This window comes from Capra hircus, chromosome 4, assembly GCF_001704415.2.
Source record: "Capra hircus breed San Clemente chromosome 4, ASM170441v1, whole genome shotgun sequence".
In the NCBI taxonomy this organism is placed as follows: domain Eukaryota; kingdom Metazoa; phylum Chordata; class Mammalia; order Artiodactyla; family Bovidae; genus Capra; species Capra hircus.
Window position 1 is genome coordinate 59,391,604 of NC_030811.1, and position 26,383 is coordinate 59,417,986.

The 26,383-nt window shown below is 35.4% G+C and overlaps 1 protein-coding gene across 5 annotated transcripts in view; it reads left to right on the forward strand.

The window, feature by feature from the left end:
• ANLN (anillin actin binding protein) overlaps positions 1 to 26,059 on the forward strand; it is a 53,823-nt gene extending 27,764 nt beyond the window's left edge. For 2 of the 5 annotated variants that reach the window (XM_018047150.1, XM_018047151.1), the window contains exons 13-25: positions 748 to 883; positions 1,529 to 1,711; positions 2,672 to 2,798; positions 3,418 to 3,466; positions 3,559 to 3,615; positions 4,399 to 4,437; positions 4,856 to 4,877; positions 6,080 to 6,183; positions 6,927 to 6,980; positions 14,358 to 14,444; positions 17,721 to 17,828; positions 21,954 to 22,126; positions 24,718 to 26,059. In XM_018047150.1, coding sequence (XP_017902639.1) covers positions 748 to 883; positions 1,529 to 1,711; positions 2,672 to 2,798; positions 3,418 to 3,466; positions 3,559 to 3,615; positions 4,399 to 4,437; positions 4,856 to 4,877; positions 6,080 to 6,183; positions 6,927 to 6,980; positions 14,358 to 14,444; positions 17,721 to 17,828; positions 21,954 to 22,126; positions 24,718 to 24,841 — 1,263 coding nt within the window. In that variant the 3' untranslated portion in view covers positions 24,842 to 26,059. The remainder of the gene's footprint in view (positions 1 to 747; positions 884 to 1,528; positions 1,712 to 2,671; positions 2,799 to 3,417; positions 3,467 to 3,558; positions 3,616 to 4,398; positions 4,438 to 4,855; positions 4,878 to 6,079; positions 6,184 to 6,926; positions 6,981 to 14,357; positions 14,445 to 17,720; positions 17,829 to 21,953; positions 22,127 to 24,717) is intronic. The other 3 variants (XM_018047154.1, XM_018047152.1, XM_018047155.1) reach the window with 3 other exon arrangements.

Sequence of the window (26,383 nt, forward strand, 5' to 3'; positions counted from 1 at the left end):
GTCTGAGAAAAGTTCTCTTTACTGGAAAAGTTGGAAGCTTGTTTGATATTACTGAAATATTTACTTCTAAGAATGTTTGTCATACACAAATGAACCTATCTTTGTGGAAGAAACTGACTCAAAGATATAGAGAACAGACTTGTAGTTGCCAAGGGGGAGGGCCGAGGGGGAGGAATGGATTGGGAATTTGATTAGCAGATGCAAACTGTTACAGATAGAAGGGATAAACAGCCAAGTCCTACTGTATAGCATGCATGCTTGCTCAATAGCTTCAGTTGTGTCCAACTCTTTGTGACCCCCATGGACCACAGTCCACCAGACTGCTCTGTCCCTGGGATTCTCTAGGCAAGAATACTGGAGTGGGTTGCCATTTCCTCCTCCAGGGGAACTTCCTGACCCAGGGATCGAACCCACATCTCTTATGTCTCCTGCATTGGCAGGCTGGTTCTTTACCACTGGCATCACCTGGGAAGCCCTGAGTAGTATAGCATAGAGAACTATATTCAATATGATATATTGTGTAGCACAGGGAACTATAGTCAATATCCTATGATAAGCCATAATGAAAAAGATGTTAAATGTTTTTGGTGCATAGTCTAGAAACTTGAACAGTGAAACTAACATTTTGACTTTCCTCTCTGGAGATTTTAGAAATTACCTAATTGGATAAATTATAAATAAAGCTTAAATAAAGTAAAAATAGTGATTCAATGTGAATTTTTTTTCTCCTCTCATTGGTTTCACTAGGAACTCAATAATGAAATAAATTTGCAGCAGACAGTGATCTATCAGGCTAGCCAGGCTCTTAACTGTTGTGTTGATGAAGAACATGGAAAAGGGTCACTGGAAGAAGCTGAGGCAGAAAGACTTCTTCTAGTAGCAAGTATGTGTGATACACCCAAAACAATTCCAACAGTTTCACACCAGGAAAAGCTCGTTTTGTCTAGTATATTCAGAAATGTCTAATTCTAGAGAAAGGGCTTTTTTTGATAGTCTGTTTCAGCCGATCTGTTTTTAATTTTTTTTTTTTTTTAATGAGGTTTGTGAAAACTTTGCATGTAAAATAAGGCATAGTTTACATGAAAGGGTGAAAGAATCTGGAGTGCATCTGAAGAAATGTAGAGTGTGCTGATAATGAATATATGAGTATATTTATACACACACACTATCTCTGTATGTGTAGCTAAAACCAAGTATATGAATTTTGTTGTGTGTGTATGTATGATGAAGGATGACAGGGCACGTTAGGATGGAGAAATTAACCGTACAAGAAAACTGACCAAAAGTTGGAGTATTGAGCATTTTGTGAACAGACGGGTGATCAAGGTCTTACCTAACTACCTATCACCTGTTTATATGAAGGAAGAGTTACGGATTTGGTCTTGTGTAATTTCTTACCAGTGTCTTTGGTGTTGTGTACAGTTGCCACATGAGTGCATGTGGTTTCATTTCATTTCTTGCACTGGTTTCATTTAGAAACATTTGCAGTTTTAATATTTGAAATATTAACTTGCATATTTCTACACAGCTGAGAAGAGAACACTTTTGATTGATGAGTTGAATAAATTGAAGAATGAAGGGCCTCAGAGGAAGGATAAGGCTGGTCCCATATCCCAAAGTGAATTTGTCCCTTCCAGAGGATCAATTACTTTGTCAGAAATCCGCTTGCCTCTAAAAGCAGATTTTGTCTGCAGTACAGCTCAGAAACCAGGTATGGTGATCTTTATTTTGTCACTTCGAGATCATCTGTTAAATTATGAACGTCACCTAGGTTGGAATTGTGCAAATGGGAACAAGTAGAGCATCCGGAAAGAAGCAAGACTTGTATATCTTAGGCCTTGATTTCCTTTTATTTAAATATGTATCTAAAAATAACCAAGGACAAATTTCATATATGATCTTACTGATTACAGAATAACACAAATGGCTCTAACTGAAAGTAGGGCTTGTTAAACATAATACCGAACATAAATTACCAAGGTGAGTTATTCTGACACAACAGACCATTTCACATTCTTAATTTTTTTGTAGAACGTATTGGGCATCTAAAATAACTTATTTTACTTACTCTGTTCTATTTAAAATTCACTCCATTATGGAAATCTGTTTTTTGAATCCTGAATTACTGATTGTGGGAGTTAAGAGCACGATAGTATAGATAAGTCTATTGAAATTTTATTTCGTTTAACCCTCTAGATTGAGTAAACTTTTCTAAGCTATGTATTCTACTTAAAATGATATTTAAACAAGGTGGATAAAGGAGATTACGGCACCAGTATCTGAAAAATAGGACAAGGTGGTAACTTTCACAGCAATATAGTGTTTTAATTTCCGTTTTGAAATAACAAGCCAGAATATATATACACTTTTGAGATATATACTATTAGCTGAAGAATTTTGGGTCAATAGGTAAAATTTAAAGTCAGCAGAAATTGAGGAATGTGTAGTGAAGTTTTTTCAGTTTACATAATAGGAAGGTGTCTTGATGATGTTATTCCAGGTATATGTCTGTCCGTTTATGTCTTGTCTTTTAGTGTCTGAAAAGTTGACTTTAGGAAATTTTAAATAAAATCAGTTGCAGTATTACATTAGTCATTTGATCTCCCAGAATGCTGATTAGCTAAATCTGATTGTGCTTGTGCTTATTAGATAATGTAATTATTTCTTACAGATGCAGCAAATTACTATTTCTTAATTATACTAAAAGCAGGAGCTGAAAATATGGTAGCCACACCCTTAGCAAGTACTTCAAATTCTCTTAACGGTGATGCCCTAACATTCACTACTACATTTACTCTGTAAGTAAATTAGGCTTTTGGTGGTTGAAACATGTTTTTCTTTTAATAGAATTAAGATAGTCTAAGCATACAGGTAGAATTGATAATCTTTGAAATGTAATCTGTGTGTTATTTTTATATGGACAGATATCTCATTTTTCAATTTGTTGATTTAACTCTTATGTTTCTGATCTTCCGTTGAGTAGCATGTTTCTTCTATGTGTCTACAAGTATTTGATATTTTGAAGTGTTTTAACATATTTACTATACACACACACACACGCAATCTGGACCACGATTTTTTAATATATGCTTTAAATCTATGACTATACTTAACGTTCAGTCTCTGCGTAAGACATTGTATTTAGTGTTACGTATTTATTTTGAAAGTAGAGTCAAAATCCAATTTAGAAAAAAAAGTTATTTTTATTATTTAAGATCTTGAGTTGTAAAAACTGAGAAATGTTTGACTTGTATTATAGGGAAAAAATTAACTGTTCTTACCAATTTTTATATTCTTTAATAATTTATAACTATTGTCTTTGGTTTTAAAATATAGTGAATTCTTTTACTCTCAGTCTTGTAACAGTATTTATGGCATCGTTTTTAATGGCATAATTTGATATTTTTATTTTTCCAGGCAAGATGTGTCCAATGACTTTGAAATAAATATTGAAGTTTACAGCTTGGTAAGCAGTTACAGCTTTCTAAAATTACTAATGGTGTGTTTTTCTTAAAGTTATCAGATTTTAAGTTAAATTCTGCCTTAATTTGTATGTAGGTACAAAGGAAAGATCCCTCAGGCCCTGATAAGAAGAAAAAAGCATACAAGTCAAAGGTAAGAATGAAAGAAACCATAATGTCAGTTAAAAATTATGTATATTTTTAAAGAATTATCAGGCTCTTGGGTCATTTTTATGCCACAGATTTCTAGTTACTGCATTTATTAGATACGAATACTGAGAGTAAACTTACAGTGAGTGACCATAACCCTAATTATAAACTACTGATACACTCAGGTTAGAAATTCTATTTTCTCTATATCTACTTGATAACTAACTTTATAATGTGCTATGCCTAGCCGCTCAGTTGTGTCTGACTCTTTGCAGCTTCATGGACTGCAGCCCACCAGGCTCCTCTGTCCATAGAATTCTCCAGGCAAGAATACTAGAGTAGGTTGCTATGTGCTCCTCCAGGGGATCTTCCCAGCCCTGGGATCAAACCCAAGTCTCCCACATTGCAGGCAGATTCTTTATTGACTGAGCCATCAGAGAATCTTGAAACTTTTCTTAAGCTTTTCCTCTGAACTTTTGTCTTACAAACTCCTCTAAGCAATACTTAAGAATGATGTGATTGCTGTAGGCATATGGAATAGAAACAACTTAGTTTCTGTTCTTCCTAGCCTTTGCTCTTTTGTTCTTTTTCTAAATCATCATTTAAAAGAATTTTATTTAGCTTTAATGAAAAAGGAGTAACAGTATGGGGGCAAACCTTAATAAAGGACTCAGGCAAAATGTATTGATATTTAAGAATTATTTTCTGTGTGGGAGAATCTCAAATTTAGTTAAAGTTCTGAATCGTAATGTTTATTAGGAACTATACTAAGTTATCTTTTTTCCAGGCTATTACTCCTAAACGACTTCTCACATCAGTAACCACTGTAAGTAGAATTTTCAAAAAACTGAAGTTCCTTGAAAAATCTTCACCTTCCACATAGACTGTCCTCAATTTGGGAGACTTGGGTTCTATTCCTGGATCAGAAAGATCCCCTGGAGAAGGGAAAGGCTACCACACCAGTATTCTTGCCTTGAGATTTCATAGATAGACAAGTCTGGTGAGCTATAGTCCATGGGGTCACAAAGAGTCGGACACAACTGAGTAACTAAAACTAACCATTTCTACACCCTTAGCGCTTTGGAAATCTTTAAAATATCCTAAAAGGAAAAAATAATGTTTTCTGAAATGTATTCCTTGCAGTGTTAAAGAGTTTTGTACTTACTATTTAAATCTTTGTATCATATAAAGAAAATAACATGTTCTTCTTCATGCCTTTTTTTTTTTTTTTTTTTTTTTTTCAGAAAAGCACCCTTCATTCTTCAGGTGAGTGGATCTTGAACTATTTGAAACACTAGAGTAAGAAAAAAACTAAGCAATTCAATACCTATTCGTGTAACCCTCTTGATTTATAAGTATCTACTTTAGTCTCCTTTGAATAATATTTTCTACTAACCTATAAGATTCGGAGAAGGCAATGGCACCCCAGTACTCTTGCCTGGAAAATCCCATGGACAAAGGAGCCTGATGGGCTGTAGTCCATGGGGTTGCTAAGAGTCAGACATGACTGCGTGACTTCACTTTCACTTTTCACTTTCATGCATTGGAGAAGGAAATGGCAACCCATTCCAGTGTTCTTGTCTGGAGAATCCCAGGGATGGCAGAGCCTGGTGGGCTGCCGTCTATGGGGTTGCACAGAGTCGGACACGACTGAAGTGACTTAGCAGTAGCAACCTATAAGATTACTAGCCAAGATAGTCTGCTGTCAGAAACCACCATAGGCCACCAAACTGCACATTATTCAGACTCTAGCAGGCACTGCACATAGGATACCTAGTCACTTTACAACTGCAGCAAGTAGCATTACTCTTCACCATAGCTGCTCTTGTTCTGTAGATTTGTCTTATGCTGTTCACACTGTAGAGTTTAACTCTTTTAACTGTACTGATCATGACAATCGTATCATGTCAGAAAAACATCTTTCTAGTTCACTGAGAACTGGGGTGCCAGTAAGCCAGGAAAGACTTTTCCAGGGTAATGCTTTAGGCCAAAATTTTCCAAAGAGGGTTAGGGTTGAGCTGGTTTCCCTCATCTTTGGACTTTTGATCTCTGCTTCTTGGCACAAGAGAATAGCTGAGAAGAACCACGCAGATAAAGTCCTGTTGCTCATTATGTCATCCTAGACTATAGCAGTAAAGTCCTTTCATGTCTCTTATAGGAAAGTTGCTTTTTATGTACATATTTTTAGGTTCTGTATCTTTAAAAACATCTGCCTCAAATGTTAAGGAGTGCTTGTACCTCATTTAAGTTAAATATAAATACTTAGCAGTTTACTTTCATTAGGAGACATGTTGATGTTTTAGTCCCCCTGCCTTGCCCCCATATTAGAAATAAAGGAAAATGAAGCAATTTTGTCCCCCCCACCCCCTGTGGCAGTTTAATTTCATTCTATTAGGGTGGAGTGAGGGATTGTTATTTTATAGGTACCAAAGTCACTCTGAACTAAACTTCATTTCGTTTTTCTTTAGTTATGGCCAGTCTTAATGCCGTGCGGACCAGCAACTTTGCCCTTGTTGGATCTTACACTCTGTCATTATCTTCAGTAGGAAACACAAAATTTGCTCTGGACAAGGTAATCCAAATTTATTTATTTATTTACAGAAAAGTTAGGTCAATGGAAATGCTGCATTTCCAGTATTTGAAATCTTTGGCTGAATATATATGCTCTTAGAATTGTGTATGTTAATTGGATATAGGTTTATATGCATGATATGTTTTTTGATGTTGGAAGTATTTCTCCCTTTATCTTAATAGTTAAGTCTTCAAAGCAGTATATATTGGTTCATTCTAAATGTCAATTCTGACTAAGAAAGTATTCCTGCTTGCATATAGATGTTAAGCTTACAGTTTTAAACCAGTATCTTGCTCATTTAAAACCAATATTTTGACATGATTAACATTTTTTAGATTTAGTTTTACAAAATAGGGAAAGATAGGTTAATTTCTTGGAAGAGTACTCATGAATCTAAGGGGTTTCTTTCCCATACTTTACTCTCCAAGTTTAAGACTTCATAGTTTAAATCTTTGTAATATCACTATTGAGAGCTTTTTACCACACTATAAGGACTAAACTTTAAATAGCAAACAAGACCATTTTAAGTGGCAAGAGAAGCAGAGGCAAACTTCAGTCCTAGGGTTGGCTCCTGCTGTATAATACAGACTATTTAAAAATGCTGTAAGAACTTTCTGTGGTCAGAATATAGAGATGTTTAAGAAAAAAATCCATGTAACTTTTAATTTAGTAATTCAGCTAGATTAACAAATTGAGTGATTCTGGGTCTTTTTTCTCTTTGTCTTTTATTTTGTTTGTTTTAGATAAATTATGATGTAAAAGAGCGAGAGCTACTGGGCTATATGTTCCATGAAAAGGTTGCCACGTTTTCTTTGCTTGAAACTAATAAGCTTAAAAATTGGTCCTTAATTTTTGCCCCTTATATTTTTGTTTTACTAACCACTCTCATGTCTTCTTGGCTATTTTGAATAATTAAGGCCATTATGTTAATTATGCTTTACTTAGACCCTTGGGCATCTTTTTCTTTACTCTCATAATTCTTTAAGGCTTTCTTTAAAAGTTCTCTAGTTTTTTTTCATGCATGTTTGGTATTTGGGCTTTTCTCCTATATTCTTTATTTTCATGTTATGATTCTTTAAGATTCTGTGGTCACGTCAACATTGATTTTCTGGGTACCAAAATGCCAAATTTAGTAACTATCCTAAAATTAAAATTTACTCAATATTGTTGACTTCTATGTATTGAAAGACCTATTGGTGATGTTTTAAGTAAAAGTAGAAAACTTTTATGGTCTTAATTGGCTAATAGGTATGTTGCTATGTAGGTGATGCTGTTTATTAACTTTAAAATTAAAATTCATTTAATGCTAAAATTATACTAAATATAATCATATATTTTAGAAGGTTTTTTAAGAATTTTTAATATCCCTGTGAAGATCGATCACAAGCATTTTGTGGGTGTATATAGAAATACTAATTTGCAAAATACTGGATAGTGTTTTTTATTTTATTTAAAGTTCTTCAAACAAGATTTGCAAATTAGGGAAACATAAGAACTGGAGTTCTGTGAACTATATTCCTTACTCAATGTTGTCATTTAGCCAATTTCTGTGTATGTACAGTTTCATCAATCTCTAAAATGAAAAAGATTTCAGTGACATGTTAAATATAGACTGCTCTCTAAAAATTTTTTTCACTGCCATTTTAGTGTCACACAAACTAAAAATAAATTGTGATATGTTCATTCTCTTAATAATATTTTTTGTAATTATAGCTAAAGTATCCTACCACATGACATGAGTGTAAAATCGCTCAATTTAATTGGTTTGTGTTCAGTACTGTAAAGTCTCTTCCTGAGTCAAATACAATATAGATGTAAAATTTGTCACAAGTATGCTTTTTTGAATAGCAGGGGAGGAAATATTTGTTCTAATATCTTATAGTTGATGTAGGAGAATGAGATAGTTAAGTTTAGATGTTCTTTAAATTGGTGGGGAAAATGGATAACCTTTTGTATACACATAATAACCTATTTGATTAAATTTGAGAGAGTAAAGAAGTCTCCTGTGTGCTCCCAGAGACCATTAGTGCAAGGGAGTGTTTGCTTATTTTACTGTTGTCTTGACCAGTAATGACAATGACATTGTCTCTGAGATCCCCTTCAGAATGCAGTTTCCTTTGAGGTTGGTCAGACTGTTGACTCTACAGATATAGGATAGTACTAATAATGAATTCCCTGGTGGCTCAGTTGGTAAAGCATCTGCCTGTAACGTGGGAGACCCAGGTCTGATCCCTGGGTGGGGAAGATCCCCTGGAGAAGGAAATGGCAACCCATTCCAGTATTCTTGCCTAGAAAATCCCACGGATGGAGGCGCCTGGTGGTCTACAGTCCATGGGGTCACAAAGAGTTGGACACGACTGAGGGACTTCACTTTTCTTATTTGAGGTTATAGATATCTGATGTAGAGACTGGCATTCTGGAACTTAAATTATGAATCTCAATGAATCACACTTTCAGATCCTTTCTTTGAATAGAGAATCCAGAATAGTCATAGGTTTTACTGTACTTTTATGGATAAAGGGAGAAGGATATCCCACAATTCATCTTCTGACTTAAATCTCATAGATATATGTACCTTCCAGGAAATAGAGATGTCAGTTTAAATAGTATTAGGACAAAAAACTGTAAAGTAGAACAACTTACTAGCATTGTAGAATTTTGAAGTTGTAGGAAGAGTGATTAGGTATTCTGGTGTGTCCGAAGCTATCCTGGTTTATACTTGTTGGCCTGGTGTGATTATTAGCAGGTATAATTATTCTCGCTCAGAAGTATCTCAGTGTATAAAAAATTACAAAGTAACCCTGATTATAGAGTACATTTTTCACCTCTTAATAATAATCCTTGAGGTGTTGATAATTTTAAAAGACCCTTTTTATTAAACAGAAAACAGAATACGATCACACATTTTCACGTCTCCACACTTGATAGGGCGTAGTAACATTGACGTCTGTGAATATTCTCAGTTCACTTCAGGACAAGTTTCTCACCAAGAATATTGTCTACTTTTCACAGCTTTTCACATTTTCTTCTCATCTTTCTGAGATTCTTTATACAGGCGCACTCTCTTGGCTAAATGGTAGAATTCTATTAATTAGCATTGAGAGGCTAAGAGTGTAACACTGACAATATGGAAAGGAAAATGGTAAGGGAATTTATAACTAATGCAGTTAATGAGGCATATGACATCTTGGCCCTGATTAGCATTGTAGAATTACATTATAGATGCCTTTGAAGTTCAGAAAGTTGAAAGTTTATTTTATGAAATTAGTCAGTTGAAATCTATACTTTTTGGTCAAGAATTCTCCCTTTTATCTTTATTAGGGTTGAGGAGTAAATTTTTGTAAACTAACCTTCCAGTCAAAACTTTCAAATTTAGACTGAACTATGATTATTCCAACCAGAGTGTCATTCTTTTTCACTTGGCAGCAGAAATGACAGAGTTAATCATTCCCCTTTCTATCTTGACCCAGAAGTCAATATCACTTTAAATATGTGAATGTTACCATTTTATTCTAATGGCACAATTTCTCCAATTGAATTTTTCTTGTAATCTTTAATTTAAATTCAAAATTATTGTATATTATCACATATACTTAAGATCTTTTATTATTTAAAAGATACTTTTGGCCTGAGGTCTCTTTGCTAAATATTAATATACTGATGAGAATGATTTATTTAAAATATTTATGTGAATATTTTCATACAAGATAGAAAGCGTGATTTTATTTGGAAGAAAATATCAATCCCTCGAACTTCCAAGCAGTAAAAGCAACAGAGTTTCAATTTAGGCACTTAGTTTTGTTTGTCAGTTTATGCTCCATGTTTTTTAAAGCTATGCTACTGCATACATAGATACTTAAGATTATCATATCTTCTTGATGAATTGTTAACACTTTATCTTTAAGGTAGTCATCTTTAAGGTCTATTTTGTTTGTTTTTAATAGAATTACATCAGCTTTCTTATGATTAATGTTTGTATGGTATGTCTTTTTCCATTCGTTTTAATTTTTCCTGGCCATGTCATGTGGCATGTGGGGTCTTAGTTCCCCAACCAGGGATCAAACCTGTGCCCCCTGCAGTAGAAGCGTGGAGCCTAACGCCTGGATCACTTGGGAATACCCTCTTTTTCCATTCTTTATTCTTAACTTATCTGTGTTCATATATGTCAAATTTATGTTTCATAAGCATATTTTATGGTCATGTTTTGTTATTGTTAAACAATTTTTGTCTTTTCATTAGAATGTTTGATACATTTATATTTAATGCAATACTGATAGGGTTGAGTTTAGTCTATTACAAAGCAGGCATACTTACACTACAGGCTAAATCTGGCTCTTGGCCTTTTATTTTTGACAAAAGTTACTTTTGTCAGAATTAATGAACTGATAATGATATATTATTAACTAAAGTTCAGCAGTCTGTTTTTGTAATTAAAGTATTGAAACATAATCATGCTTTTTGCTCTGTAGCAACTGTTCTTTGTTCGTTTGTTTCTCCTCTCTTGACTGCTTCTGAGTATTTTGGTAATCATTTTTCTTTTCTGTTGGCTTTTTAGCTGTACCTCCCTGTATTGTTTTTCAGTTATTATTGAGAATTACAATATGCATCTTTAGCCTATTACTGTCACTGCAGTCTACCTTGAAATACAATTACACTTTATGGGCCTACCTTGTCCATCCCATTATATTTTACTTCTACCCTTGTGATAAACCCCAGTGCACTGTTATTTTTCAATCAATTTTTAAAGGAAATTTAAAAGTATTGTCATTTGTATTTATCAGTTGTTATGTTCTTCATTTCGTAGAGTCAGACTTCCATGTGGGATTGTTGCCTTCTTAGGAAGAAGTTTTTTTGTTTTTTAATTTCATTATAGCACAAGTCTGCTAGAAATGAATTCTCTAACTTTTGTTTATCTAAAAATGCCTTTCTTTACATTGTCTTCATTCCTGAAGGACTGCTAAACTGACAGGTTTTTTCCTTTCACCCATTCCTTTAAAGTTGACATTTTATTGTTTTCTGACTTTGTTTCTGATCTGCAGTCAGCTATCAGTCTTATCTCTTCTGTTTTTTAAAATTTTTATTATCTTTATTTTTATTTATTTGGCTCTGGTGGGTCTCCGCTGTTGTTCACAGGCTTTCTCGAGTTGCGGCAAGTAGGGGGTATTCTTCACTGCAGTGTGTAGGCTTCTCGTTGCAGCGGCTTCTCTTGTTATGGAGCATGGGCTGTAGCTGTGTGGGCTTTAGTAGTTAATGGCACATAGACTCTATAGTTGCAGCTTACAGGCTTAGTTGCTCTGAGACATGTGGAATCTTCCCCAACGGGACTGAATCCCTGTCCCTGGCATTGGCAGACAAATTCTTAACCACTGGACAACTAAGAAAGTCCTGTTTTTATTTTTTTGTCTGTGCCAGTGCAGCTGTGGGATCTTAGTTTCCTGACCAGGGATCAAACCTGGGCTCCCAGCAGTGAAAGCACCGAGTCCTAACCACTGGACTGCTAGGGAATTCCCCTTTTCCACTGTTAATATTTAGAATTTTTAAAATCTGAGACAGTTTGACCCTAATCTGCCTAGGTGTGGTTTTCCTTGTCATGCTGGGTCGTTTCTTTTTCATACTAAGTTAATGAACTTTATGGAGTGCTATCTAGTTCATGTTTTATAAGTTTTGGCAAATGCTTAGCCATTATCTCATCAAATATCTCTTCTGCCTTGTGTTTTATTCTTTCTAGGACTCCAGTTGAATTGTATGTTGGACTCTTGATTATGTTCCTACAGATCTATAGCCCGCTTTTTTTGTTTGTTTAATTCTTTTTTCCTTTGTGTTTCATTTTGGATCATTTCTATTTACCAGTTTTTGAGTTCATGTCTTTTTTCCTAATGTTCCCAGTTTCCTGTAAAGCCTATGCAATGAAAGCCTATTCAATTTCAACTTTTTTCTTATTCTAAGATTCCCACTGGAATTTTTTTTTTAATATATTCTTTAGAGTTTCCATTTCTCTGTCGAAATTTTCCCTTTTCTCACCCATTTTTGCCCTTCTTTTCCTCTAAATTCCATAACAAAATATAAATGTCCTTGTCTTATAATTCTAACATCTAGATCATCTGTGGACCTGCTGTTGACAGGATTTGTTTTCTTTTGATTAAAGGCCACCTTTTCCTGCTTTTTCATGACTTGTAAAACTTTTAAACTGTAGGCTAGATGTTATGTTATTAAAAAGCAGTAGAGTCTGAAGTAGGTGGTGATAATACCCTTTTGTCTCTTAGACAGTGTAATCAGTAGTGGAGCTGAGATGGGGTTTTGTTACTTGGGGTCAACACTTCTTTTTTTTTTTTTTGCTTAAGAAGCAGTTTATTTTTTACAGTTCTGCAGACTAGAAGTCCAAAATCTAGGCTTTGAAGGGGGTAGGTTCTTCTGAAACCCTCTCTCCTTAGCTTGTAGATAGCTGTCTTAGGTGTCTTCACATGGTCTTTTCTCTGTGTGTCTAAATCCTCCTCTTTTTATAAGGACACAGTTGTATTGGTTTAGAGTCCCTCCTAATGAACTAATTTAACCTTAGTGACCTCTTTAAAGGCCCTGTCTCCAAATATAGTCGCATTTTGTGGTATCGGGAGTCAGAACTTCAACATGCGATTTTGGTAAGGGATGGATGGAGAGGGGATGCAGTTCAACCACAGCATGGTTAAAGCTGTAGCATGAATTTTAGGATTATAAATGTTGGAAACATATTTGTTTCTAAAGAATAAGAAAAAACTTTATGGGTACAGAATGATTCAGCTTTAAAATAAGCAATAAAAAATTCTGTTTTCAATAACTTGTTGGTTTTGTAATTTAGCTTATGTTTATTTTGGTTCAGAGCTATGTGCTTCCAATGAAAAGAATCAGATTCCTTTTTACTCATTCCTCACTAAATGGTTCTGTGGCAACATGAGATTTCCATTAAAATATTCATCCTTATCTTCATCATCATCATTAGTGTTGGCATCATCATCAAGCTAACATTATTACCTAATGACTATTTTAAAGAAAATTTTAATTGGAGGATAATTGCTTTACGATATTGTGTTGGTTTCTGTTGTACAACAGCTTGAATCGGTTATAAGTATGCATATATTCCCTTCCTCTTGAGCCTCCCTTCTTACCTAATGACGATTAATGTTGAACATTTTTTCATGTGTTTGTTGGCAATTTGTATTTTGATTCTTTTGGATGAATTCTGAGAAGTGGGGTTGATTTATTTTATGATAGTTCTGTTTTTAATATTTTGAGGAACCCTCATACTGAAAAGATCTTCATTTTGATGAAGTTTGTCTATTTTTCTTTTGTTGGTCATGCTTTTGGTATTAGATTTGAGAACCATTGCCAAATCCACGATCACTGCAGATTTACTCATCTGTTTTTCTTCTAAGAATTGTATGGTTTTTGCCCTTATATTTAGGTCATTGATCCATTTTGAGTTAATTTTTGTGTGTGACATGAGGTAGGGATCCAACCTCACTCTTTTGCATGTGGCTGTCCAGTTTCCCCAGCACCATTTGTTGAAAATACTGCTCTTTCCTCATTGAATGCTTTTGGTACCCTTGTTGAAAATCAGTCTGGGTTTATCAATGTGTGGGTTTATTTCTGGACTCTCAGTTCTATTCCTATGATCTGTATGTCTGTCCTTATTCCAGTATCACACTGTTCTGATTACTGTAGCTTTGGATTTTAAATTGGGAAGTACTGTTTTGGAGACTGTTTTGGTTATTTGGGGCCTCTTGCAATTCCATATGAATTTGAGGATTAATTTTTCCATTCTGTAGTTCACTGTTCTTTATTGCTGAATAATATTATACTGTTTAAATATGCCAGTTGGTTTATCCCATCTTCTATCAAGTATGTTCTGTTGATAGAGAATGGATAAACATGTGTATTGTCTTCTTAAATCTGTGTTTTCTTTATCACATTAACTTGGGACTTAGGGTTCTGTTTTTAATCAGGCTGTATGTTGAATGAATTTATTCTTCAGAAGCATTTGTTGCTAAGGAACCAGTGGCTTTTTGGCCACCTACTTTATACTCCAGCTTTAGAAAATACCGTGTTTTCAAAGCATAATATTCTCTATTCATGCTATTCATGATTTAAACATGTTTTATTAAGAAAAAGTTTTACAAATAATTTGCTCTCTTTCCTCACAGGTGCCCTTTTTATCTCCTTTGGAAGGTCATATTTATTTAAAAATAAAGTGTCAGGTGAATTCAAGTGTGGAAGAAAGAGGTTTTCTAGTAAGTAACATCACTGGATCTATATATATATTTTTTTTCATCTTTTGAAGTATAGACTTGGTTTCCCATAGGAATGAAAGTCTGTGTGACTAAGCAATTAACTGGTTCAGTAAAGATTTGTTGCATGACTGCTATATGCCTGTCACTGTGCTGGTGTTGGAATGTAATGGGCCGCAAAAAATAATCCCTCCACTCAGAAACGTGTAGTTTAATAGGGAGAAATACAATGCAGCACTGTAATGGGAGAAAGCATAGAGAGCATGGGTGCAAACTGGCGGGACACCACGTCTTAGGCATGTGTGGGAGGGCTTACTGGAAGCTATTGGAAGTGACTTGTAAACTGGCAGCTGAACAAGTCAGCCAGGGGAAGAGAGGAGGGAGATGTGCTCCAGATGAAGGAAGCGCACGTACCATGGGCTGGAGGCCCCTTCCCTCTCTCACCCCTGCCAGAGAAAAACAGGAAACATCTAGATAGTGGCAGGTATTTAGAGTGACGCATTTAGAGTCAGAAGGTGTGTGCGGAGGAAGGGCAGTGAGGCAAGTGATTGGGGCGGGGAACGTGTGTTTAGGAGAAATGAGACCAAGTGTTTGAAAGCCTTTTAACGACTTTAGCATGAAGCCAGTGGGGTGCTCTTACAGGACTTTAAGCAGAGGACTGACATCAGATTGGGAGTTTAGGAAGGTCGTTCTGACTGCTGTGTGGAAGTAGACAGGGGAGTGAGGACCTGAAGAAGACTAGCGAGGAGACTGAGTTACTCCTTGAGAGAGGGGATGGTGGCTGACAATCTGGGTGGAGTGAGGGACTCATCGTGGAGGGATGCAGGAGGAAGAAGGGCAGACCTTAGTGGTTTGGTTTTAGGGGTGGAGAAGCAAAATTAAGAATGTGACCCAGATCCCTGCCTTGCACAGTTTGTTGGGTGACTACACTGAGATTAGGGACCCTGGGGAAGGAGCAAGTGTTTGTGTTTGTGATGGAAAGTGTTTTTTCTCCAAATTTAATTGTGGAAAATTGCAAACATACAGCAGTGTTGGTAGACTTTGAATGCCCACATACCCAGCATCTAGGTTTTGCCATTTTAACATTTTTTACCGTTCTTGCTTTATCATGTACCTACTACCGAGCTATCCTTCTAGCAAGTCCTGAAAATATATATGTGGGGGAAGAATTTAAAAATATATCGTGGACCTTAGCATGTTCCCCTGAATCCTCAGTATCCATCCCCTGAGTTTTTATACAGGCATACATCTATGTAACCCAAGTTTCTATTAAGATACAGAATACTGCCCCAGAAAGTTCCCTCCTGTTCCTTGTCAGTCAATCCCCACCCAAGGGAGAAAGTTTTAATGGTTTAAGTTATAAACGACTTGAAGTTTAAATGCCTAGAGACATGTTTCAGAGGTTTGAGTTTGATACTCAAGGTAGACATTTTAGATGAGATGAAGGTTTGGAAATCTACAGCAGAGAGGTAGTATTCAAAGTGCAGGCAGACTTGAATAACCAGGAGAACGCTAACATTTAAGCCACAGGCCTAAGAACAGAAGACTACAGGGCGGGCAAGGGATAATTTAGTATCATGGTTGCCAGGGGAAGAGAGTCTGAAAGAAGGAGTGATCAAGTTAGGTAAGGATTTATTGGAGACTGTTGGACTTATTTATGAGGTGGTCATTCTAGTCTTGCCAAGAGCAGGAGCTAGATTGCAAATGTGTTATTAAGGGTGTGGAAGATGAAGAATGAGAGTGCAGAAGCTCTTTGAAACAAAGTTTGGCTGCAGTGGGGTAAAAAAAAATGTGGTACTTGCAGAGGTATGTAGGGTGAAAGAAGGATTTTGTTCACATTTTATTAGGACTAAAGAGACTCGAGTGTCTGTAAATTCAAATGGGTAGCTTCTAATAGGGCCAAGGAGGGTGAAGATAGAGGCAGTGGGGAACTTGCACTAGGGTTAAGGAATAACGCATGGAACAAAGTCATGAGAGTGAGAGCAGATAAGATCCAAGCCACGGTTCATGATCTTGTACAGAATTACACTTTTTCCATTATCAGAGGAGAAAAGTATGTGTGTGGAATATACAGAAGATTGTGGATGTGGTACAAGAAGTAGAGAAAGTGTAATAGCTTCGGCTTTCTTTGTGAAGCAAGAGTTTGAACTCTATGACAGATATCACAAACCAATTTGTAGTGCTGACATAGGGTGTGGAAAGAAGAGCTAGACTGGACAGGAAGTCCAAGCTGCCAGGATGACTGTAAATCAGACTTCGTAGCTTTTACACATGTAAATCCAGCAGATGGCACTAGATATTCTTGGAAGAGTGTTTTTGTAAATATCAGACTTGAACATAGTGTACGCTTACTGACCTTTTCCTTTAATGTAAATATGATATTTCCACATCTTGCTTTAGAGACCTTTAGCACCTGATAGACTCTTATGCCAACTGGTTCATTGGCCTATAAGGTCTGGCCTGTTTAACTTTTGAGCTGGGCTCTTAAGTAGTTTAGAGTTCTATCTTTTCAGGTTAACTCTGTCTTGAATCCCAGAGCCCATTCTTATTGCATCCACACTTATAGAAATGTGGTAAAAAAAAATTGCTCAGGACTCCCACAGATAACTTCTGTCCCCTGTCTAAACTGTGCCCTTTAATTACTTCTAACTTCTCTTTAAAAATAGAGGTAGTAATTGAAATTAAAGTTACTTGGTGCAGTTTTCTTTCCTGATGTGCCAGGGGCAGCTGAATCGAAGGAGACTATACCAGTGAAACTCTAAGTGATTCTAAAATGGTGCTAGTCTAGCTCTGCCAGTACTGATGAGCAGCAAGAAAAGTACGTTCTGCATTAGCCAGAAGGCTCCAGTTCTTTGTGATTGTATATTGTCATTTAATTTCCTTGGCCTTCAGTTACCCTAGCTATAAAAATGAAAAATCTGTCCTCTTGTTGTTTTTCTCTGATTATAGTAGGGAGTAATGATAACTTGGTGTTATTTTTATCTATCAAAATTTTCCTTTTCTATTACCTTTATAATGTAAAAGGTGAATGTAAACACAAAAGGGAGCTGGTGAGTCATTTGTACTAACTTTGCTCTTGAGATTGAAATGACAAGATTTCTGGTTTTGATACAGAGTAGAATAAAAAAAATAAACTTAAGTACTTTTTAAAAAAAAGGAAAAGAAAATCATGCAAGTCGATTTTGAAGTATCACATGTCAACATACTGAAGTTTAATGTGTAGAAAACATTTAATTGATCCTCAGGTTTCTAAAGTCAGTATTTCATTGACTTTTTCAGACCATATTTGAAGATGTTAGTGGTTTTGGTGCCTGGCATCGAAGATGGTGTGTTCTTTCTGGAAACTGTATCTCTTATTGGACTTATCCAGATGATGAGAAACGAAAGGTAATATTAATATTGATGGTCAGTGGTGAAAGCCCTGACTAACTTTCAGGTAATATTTTATACAGGTGTTCCCTGTGGCCATAAGCCACCCAAATTCCGCACTCAGGTTTATTTACTAAGCCATTAAAATGTAGTGAGTGTGTGTGTGTGTATGTGTGTGTGTGTATTTGTGTAAGAACTTTATATCTGGTTCATTCCCTGTGATTTGAGCATTCTTTAAATACCTTAAGGCATATATTTTTCTTTATTTTTTTTCTGGAATGTTTTATAATATTTTTAAATTGATTTTTAGTCAGAAATATGTTAAATTCACTTTTGTATTTTATTAACAATTGATTTACCTAAATTTGGGATAAAACAGAAATGGAAAACCACCATAGGAATATTGTGATTTTAGTTTGTTTCTAAAATTTGATAATAGAATTTTATGTAATACATTGCATCTTATTTTTTAAAAATTTAATGTTATTGTCCAAGTGTGATAATTTATTATCCAAAGACTGGAAAATAGAAATAAGCAGAATTATAAAGTAAACTCATCTATAAAAGATAACTACTGTTCACTTTTTGGTTGTATATCCTTCTAAATTTTTAAAATGTATAATATATAATAATAATAATTATATATCCATTTATGAATCTTTTTTCAACAGAAAATATCATGTCTTTTTTTAATTTGATTTTTACTTGATAATGAGTGTCCTGATATCTTTCCACATAGGTAAAAATACATCTATGATATTGCATTAGATAACTGTATGTATTACATTATAGCCATGTAGAATTTTATTTTAAAATTTATTGTGAAATATTTGGAACATTAAAAAAAAAACATAATTTCCACCAGCCTCTGTATTATCAGTCCAGTTGAAGCTCCTTATATAATTTTCTCTCCTTCATAGAGATAACCCCTATCCTAAAATTATTTTGTTCCCATGTATTTCTTTAAATTTTTTTATATGTGATATATATAAGCAGTGTATTATTGCAGTTGCATATTTTGAAACCTTTTACAAATAGTATCACACTGTATATAGTGTTTTGCAACTTGCATGTTTGAATCAACATGATTTGTGAAATTAGTGTTGGCTGGTGTGTGTAGCATGTATGTAGCTCTAGTTTGCAGAGCTTTACCCATCTTTCTCTTGAAATGCTCCATTGTAAGAATGCATCTCAATCAATTTATACACTTCTCTTATTTATGGGCACTTGATTATTTCAAATTGTCTTTGTTATAAACAGCTCTGCTATGACTTAACTGTATGGATCAGTGCTCTTTCTTTCTTTAAACTGGCATATGATTGCTTTGCAGTGTTGTGTTAGTCTCTGCTGTACAATACAGAGCACCAGCTACCTGTATACTTATCACCCCTCCCTCTTGGGCCTCCCTTCCACCCCTAACCCCCATCCCACCCATCTGGGTCATCACAGAGCACCAAGCTGGATCAGAGCTCTTTCTCGAGTTTGTATCTAGCAGCAGAACTCTGGTTTGTAGGGTTTTGCACGTCTTCAGTTTAGCTAGATTTTGTCCGATGAATCTTGAAATTGGTTGTATAACATTCTGTTCCCACCAGGAGTTCTCAGTGTTCCACATCCCAGCAACATTTGTTGTTTCAGCCTTTTAAACTCTGAATGTGATAGGTGTGAAATGTTATTTTACTGTGTTTTTATTTTAATTTTCCTTGACTGAGCATTGAGCAAGCATCTTTTCTTATGTGTTTTGGCCACTTGTTTTTCTAGTTTTTTGCTTGGCATATGCTTTAATTTACCCTTATAGTATCTTTTTGTAAGCAGAATTTTTAATGCTAAGATATATCTGTCAGTTTATTATTGTACTGTTTGCTTTTTTGTGTCTTAGTTAAGAAAACCATCTCTACTCTATAGTCATAAAGAATATACTTCCTTATGACTTCTAAAAATTATAAAGATTTATGTGTAACATTTAATTTACCTGGAATTGATCCCTCCCACCCCCCAACCTGGAGACCCCATTGTGCCAGCATCGTGGGATGATCCATTCTTTCCCCACTCATCCATGCTGTTTCTGGCATGTATCCAGGTATAGGTTTATATGTGGGTCTATATTTAGGCTTTCTATTCTGTTTTCTTTGGTCTGTATCTCTCATTCTCAATTACCATAGCTTTAAAATAAATCTTTATGCCTGGTAAGATAACTCTTCTAAGTTGTGTTTTTATTCAATAGTGTATTTATTCTTTTACTTACACACACACACACACACACACACACACACAAATAGATGTACCTATATATTTAACTTTTTATAATTGAAATGTACCCCGAAAAAGAGAAATTAGTAAGAGAGAAATTCCTTATTAAGTTCCTTGTTTCATTTATCCTCCACAGCACACATTTGTTCTCATTGGTTTGCTAAGGTATTTTAAAGCAAATGTCACATTTCATATTATATCATATAATCTGTGAGTCAAGGTTGCCAGTTCCTAACATTGGTAAATTTGCTAGGAGCCCAAGGAAGCCAGGTTTCAGGCTAGCCTACCGTTTTGCACTGTCTTCCTCATTAATTTTGGCCTATGAAGGTTTCTTTTGCTGCCTTGCAGGTTCAGCTATCTAGCATTTGGGGGGTTATGGAAGGACTCTCAGACTACTTAGTTTCCCATACTTGCTGAAAACATAATGTTATTATTTGTTTTAAATAGTCCCCTTTTACTGTCGTTTTGTTTGTTTCCATCTTTTCTGCATTATGTAAAAACAGCAATTACATCTATATAAGAGCTCCCCGGTGGCTCAGTGGTAAAGAATTTGCCTGCCAGTGCAGGAGACAGGAAGATCCCTTGGAGAAGGAAACGGCAACTCCAGTATTCTTGCCTAGGAAATCCCATGGACAGAGGAGCCTGGCAGGCTATAGTCCATGGGGTCACAAGAGTCAGACATGACTTAGCGACTAAACAACAGCAGTACCTATATAAACATCTTCGTGTACCTATATATTTACTTAGGATAAATTTCTTTTAGGTGAAGTTGTATGTTCATTTAGAATGTTTTTTGATCACTGTTATTAAATTGTCTACCAGTAATAGACCATTTTATGCTTTCACTAGCAATGTATAAGAATTTGTTACCCCCAACCAATCAACATTGGTTATTGCTATTCTTTTCAGACTTGGTGAATCTAATGTTTTAAAATGGTATATTTCATTCTAATTTCTTTTTAAAATTACTAATACATTTGACACTTTTATTGGCAGTTTCTAAATTGTTTGGACCCAGGACTTCCCTGGTTAAGAATCTGCCTGCCAATGTAGGGGACATGGGCTCAATCCCTGGTCCGGGATGACTGCATATGCTGCAGGTAACTAAGCCCATGTGCCTCAGTTACTGAGCCTACATGTTGCAACTACTGAAGCCCCTGCACCTAGAGCTTGTGCTCTACAGCAAGAGAAACCACTGCAATGAGAAGCTCATGCACCACAATGAGAGAGTAGCCCTTGCTTGCTACAACTAGAGAAAGCCCGTGCATAGGAACCAAAACCCAGTACAGCCAAAAATAAATTTAAATAAATAAATATATTGTTTGGGCCCATACTTGTCCCTTTTCCCATTTTTCAGCACCATTTAGTCTCGCAGTGTTTTTTTTTTTTGGACTCTCATACTGTAGGAATGACATGGCTTCTAAAAATCCAAGGCAGCAGTTTGGCCTGATCTTTTAGAGATACATAAAAAGTATTTATAGATGAAATTCTATGTCTCGGTTTCTATTTGTAGGAAGGGAAGAAGTAAGAGGGTTCAGACAAAAAGGGTTGAATGTTTGTTTCTATTTGTTAGAACTGATTAATGGGTACATGGAAGCTTATTATGCTGTTCTTTTTATTTTGTATCTATTTTAAATTTTCCATAACAAATGGTTTGTTTTTTAAGCTGGCTAAGATGACCATTTGACATTGTTGGTTTCTATTTTTCTATCCAGCAAGAAATAATCATAAATATTAAATATGTTTCTCTAAATACAGTGTAATTAAGTTTTAACTTTTAAATTAATGGTTTTCTTATTGTAAGTTGGTATCAAGTTGAATACTGCTCAGTGCTTACTGACTTAAATGGTCTCATTTATTTCTACTAATCATATTTTTTAAAAATTTGTTTTAAAGAATCCCATAGGAAGATTAAATTTGGCCAATTGTACCAGTCGGCAGATAGAACCAGTCAACAGAGAATTTTGTGCAAGACGCAACACTTTAGAATTAATTACTGTTCGACCACAAAGAGAAGATGACCGAGAGACTCTGGTCAGCCAATGCAGGGACACACTCTGTGTAACCAAGTATGTATTGGGCTATAAATGTTTCTATCAACTAAGTAATTGATTGCCCACTATGTCTTTACCACTGTGAGAAATATCAGAGATGGTCTTTGTCTTTGAAGAGGGTGCGATTTAAGAATGAGAAGACAAAACATCAGTAAGAGAGGAATATAATAACAAAATTAATATAGCTAAGAAAAACACAGCATTCAACTTATGTCTTAGTTTATCATGTTTTCCAGCATAATTAACAGTTCAGCCATTTTCAGGGCGTTTAGCTAATATTCTTTGTGTTAAGTTTGAAGATTTCATGTGTAATTGATAAGTCAAGTATTATTTAAAGAGATTTGACACATTGCTGCTTGTCCCTTCCCAAAGTACCAAAGTACCTTCCCAAAGTACTTCACTCTACTCTGAAAATTTCTGGTTGGTGATGGATAGAATAAACTACTGGGAGTGTCAGTTATTGTTAACCCTAAAGTCAAGTGTAAGATGCAAGAACTTATTGCTAAGAGCCTAAGATTCTTTTGCTTGAATGCCCAAGAGAAGCTTGCAGACCAGCTTCAATGTAAAAAATTGTGATTAGGGACAAAAGTTAGAATTTGACAAAATCTCTGTTAATCGGATTGTAGCTGAATAATGCAGACAGGGAGATGGGTAGAACTGGCTCCGTGAGTTTCTGTTGTGGAAATGTCAGATAGCTTAGCCAAGAGACACTCTATTAAAATAGAACAAAGTTGCCCCAATACCACCATTTTGTTTTAAAACAGAGAGAAAGGGGACCCGTTCTATGGGAATTCTTGATGTCTAGATTGCTTTTAGGATAATTTAGTTCATTCAGCTCATCCACTCCTTTCCTCTGGGGGTCTTCTGTGCAGCAGTGACCTCAGATAGGAGAGGCAAATTGGATTTATACTCACTTTCTTTAGTAGCTACCCTGTCTGTGGCCATAGTCAGTGAGGTAACCAAACAAAATTCAGTCCCCAAGTACTTCCTGACCACCATGGCCCTTTTAAACATTACTCACATTTTTCATAAAATCTTCTTTTACTTGTTACATAAACCTTCCCAGATTTCTCCTTCTACCTTCTCCTGTGGTGGAAATAGTTATATCACATATTGCTCTAATTATGCTGTATTTCACTTGCATGTAATTTTTCTCATTATAACATTATCATAATTTGAGTGGACCAAGCATTTGAGAGAGGCCCATTCTCAATTCAGTCTTGACTGACTGAGTCTTTTAGCTTTGCTTGGTGGCTTCTTAAAAACTTATTTCACTTTTTGATCATACCTTTTGCAGAGTATATATATTTACAGTTATACATTCTCCTTTGCCTTATTTATCTGTTTCTCCCCAGGGCCTTTCTGACCTATGCCTTTTATCTAAATTTAATGTATCACATTTTTATTTCTACAAACCAACCTTGTTATATTTCCCTTCTTCAATGCATAGTATTTATCATCTGATCAGTAGTGCCTACTTTGAAATATAGATTAAACATTTGAATTAGAAATGCTTCATCACATGGGAAAGCAGTATTGTGCAGTTGAACACTGAGAGGTCAATAGACCTAGGTTTAAATCCCGACTCAGTGACTGACTGATATAGGTTTAAATCTCGACTCAGTGACTTACCAAATGTGACTATGGCAAGGTATTTAACTTTGCTGGCTCTCTGAAATCTCCTGTGTCATAAGAGAAGAATAAACTCCACAGAGTGACAGTAAAGATTAATGAGTAGATCTACTTAGCATGTTGTCATACACACAGAATGAGCTCAACAAATGGTTTCTATCTTTATTGTAAATGTGTTCCCTCCATTTACTAATAGATGATCAACTCACGGCTTATTCATGCTTATACCATTACTAGTACCAATGTGGAGAAATTATAAAGATGTAGAAGTATAATACAACAACCTTCTAACACTTGGTTGTAGTCTTGAAGAATGGTCTGGCTTGTGACTTAGGAAATTTCCCTTTCCCCCACCTTTGCCTGCCCCATCAACTGTTCAACTTTTAACTGAATATGGATGTAAAGAAGAGATTCCTGGTGTGAACAGAGAGATTAGGATAGACAAAATCTTAGGATCTTTAGATCACTTATTGTAAATACTATGCTCTACTAACACAATGGGGGGAAAAAAAAAAGGAGACAGTATAAAATAGTATTATCTGTAAGGCCAGGTGAAAGTCCATGAGTCTATGGCGCTCCTGGAGGGATCTAGAGGGTTGGTCCCCATGTTCAAGTCTGGTGTGCTTGTTCTTCTAAGAGGTGACCCACCCACCCTCAGTGACTGTCTTGGCACCAGCAAATTGTCCAATCATATCACCTGTGCAAGATTAGTTACTGTCTTTGATGTGAAGTTCCATCATTTTCTAAATGTGATTGGTGTGAGTTATGGCTCAGCTAACCAATCTGCAAGATGATTTTCTTTTATTGTAATTGGAGAAGCACTTTACTATGGATTCCTGATTTGGCATCCATTAAAACAGGGCGAAGAGTTACTCCTTTTACTGTTCAGGCTCCCCTCACTTCACCCCACAGTAAGAGTACTTGGAGGTATGGAATAGGGGGAAGGATCCTGATCTTTTTGTTTGTTCCTGTAGGAACTGGCTATCTGCAGATACCAAGGAAGAACGGGATCTCTGGATGCAAAAACTCAATCAAGTTCTCGTTGATATTCGCCTCTGGCAACCTGATGCTTGCTATAAACCTATTGGAAAGCCTTAAACTGTGGGACATTTCCATGTCAGATAGAGGTTTTCTGACCTATGCCATAAGTGTATCTTAAGAGCATCAGATTTGCTGGTTGCTTTTTAGGCTTTAAATACAAAAGGGTATGTGCCAATATTCATTCACTACATATTATGCAGTATTTATATCTTTTGTATGTAAAACTTCACCGGATTTCACTTGTGTTATTCATAAATGATTAGTAGAAAAAAATTTATTATAGTCAATTTTGCTAAATTTTAATTTAAAAGCCTCATTTTCCTAGATAACTAATTATTCAATTATTCATGATAAAACATTTGTTTTAAAGTAAGGAATTTTGAATTGTCTCCTTAGAGCTGTGGGTCTCAAAGTAGAAAGATGTTCCACAATTGGAGACAGAAACCTCCAACTTGACCATTCTTTCTCTAGCCTGAGTACCTTTTTTCTGGAGATTGCGGTCATTTACTGATCATGATATGTCTTGTTTCTAGAGCACTGAAAAAAATTCTAAGGGACTTTGCAGAAACATTTTTAGTAATGGAGGTAAGAACCTTTTAAAAATAGCAAATGCATATTAGTTTGAAGCTTATGGCTGCTGTCAAATAAGACATGTGGACATGGGGGATATTGTGTGAGATTTGGGGGTTAAATGTTTTATTTAGAAGACTTAATCACATGGTTTACTCAGTTACTATAGATGCTGTGTGATGCACATTTCCATGGAATACAGGCTTTTAAAAATAACTATTTTTGCTATATAGCTTACAGGCTCCTCAAATATACCTGGCAAATTACTTCTTTCTGCTCCTGTAATAAGAATAAATGTAAATTTGAAGACTCCTTATGTAAGAAAAGTAAACCTCACCAAGCTGCTATGGACTAATACTTTGCTTGCCTAAATTCTTGTCTTTTTTTTTCATATCCATATATGACGGTGTCTAGCAACCCATTATGAAAATCACTTGAAAAACTGTTAAGTCATGTGTTACCTTTAAAAGCCTAATGCCTTTTTTTTTCAATTATAAAAGATTATAAATGTAAACCACAAGCTCAACTTTAAGTACACTTTCAATTTCTTCTTTGAATTGTTGGTTATTGATGGCTTCATTTATAAACACTAAATTCTGTCACTTCCTGTCATTTTATTTTGTATTCATTCAAATGTGTTTTTTCTTGTGTGTATTATAAAACTATATTTTATGATCTCCTACCTAAATAAATACTTGCAAATGACTTAAGGAATTAGCTATTTAAGAAATACTATTGAATTGTGCTGTACAACTACTCTGCATTCTAGGCTGTAGGCTCCCTCGGAATTGTACTGACTTCGTGAGGATATTTCACCATCTTTTTAACCTCTAGCCCAGTGCTTAGCTCATTGTGTGTTCTTAGAGTCCCTGTTGAGTGAGGAGGTGGGTGAAGGATCCATTTCTGAGTCAGTTTTCATAGAATATGGTACTTGGATGCACATCTGAGGAGATGGAGGATGAAAATATTCACAACATATTTGATAATCCAAGAAGTAATATACAAAATATATAAAGAGCTTCTTTGATT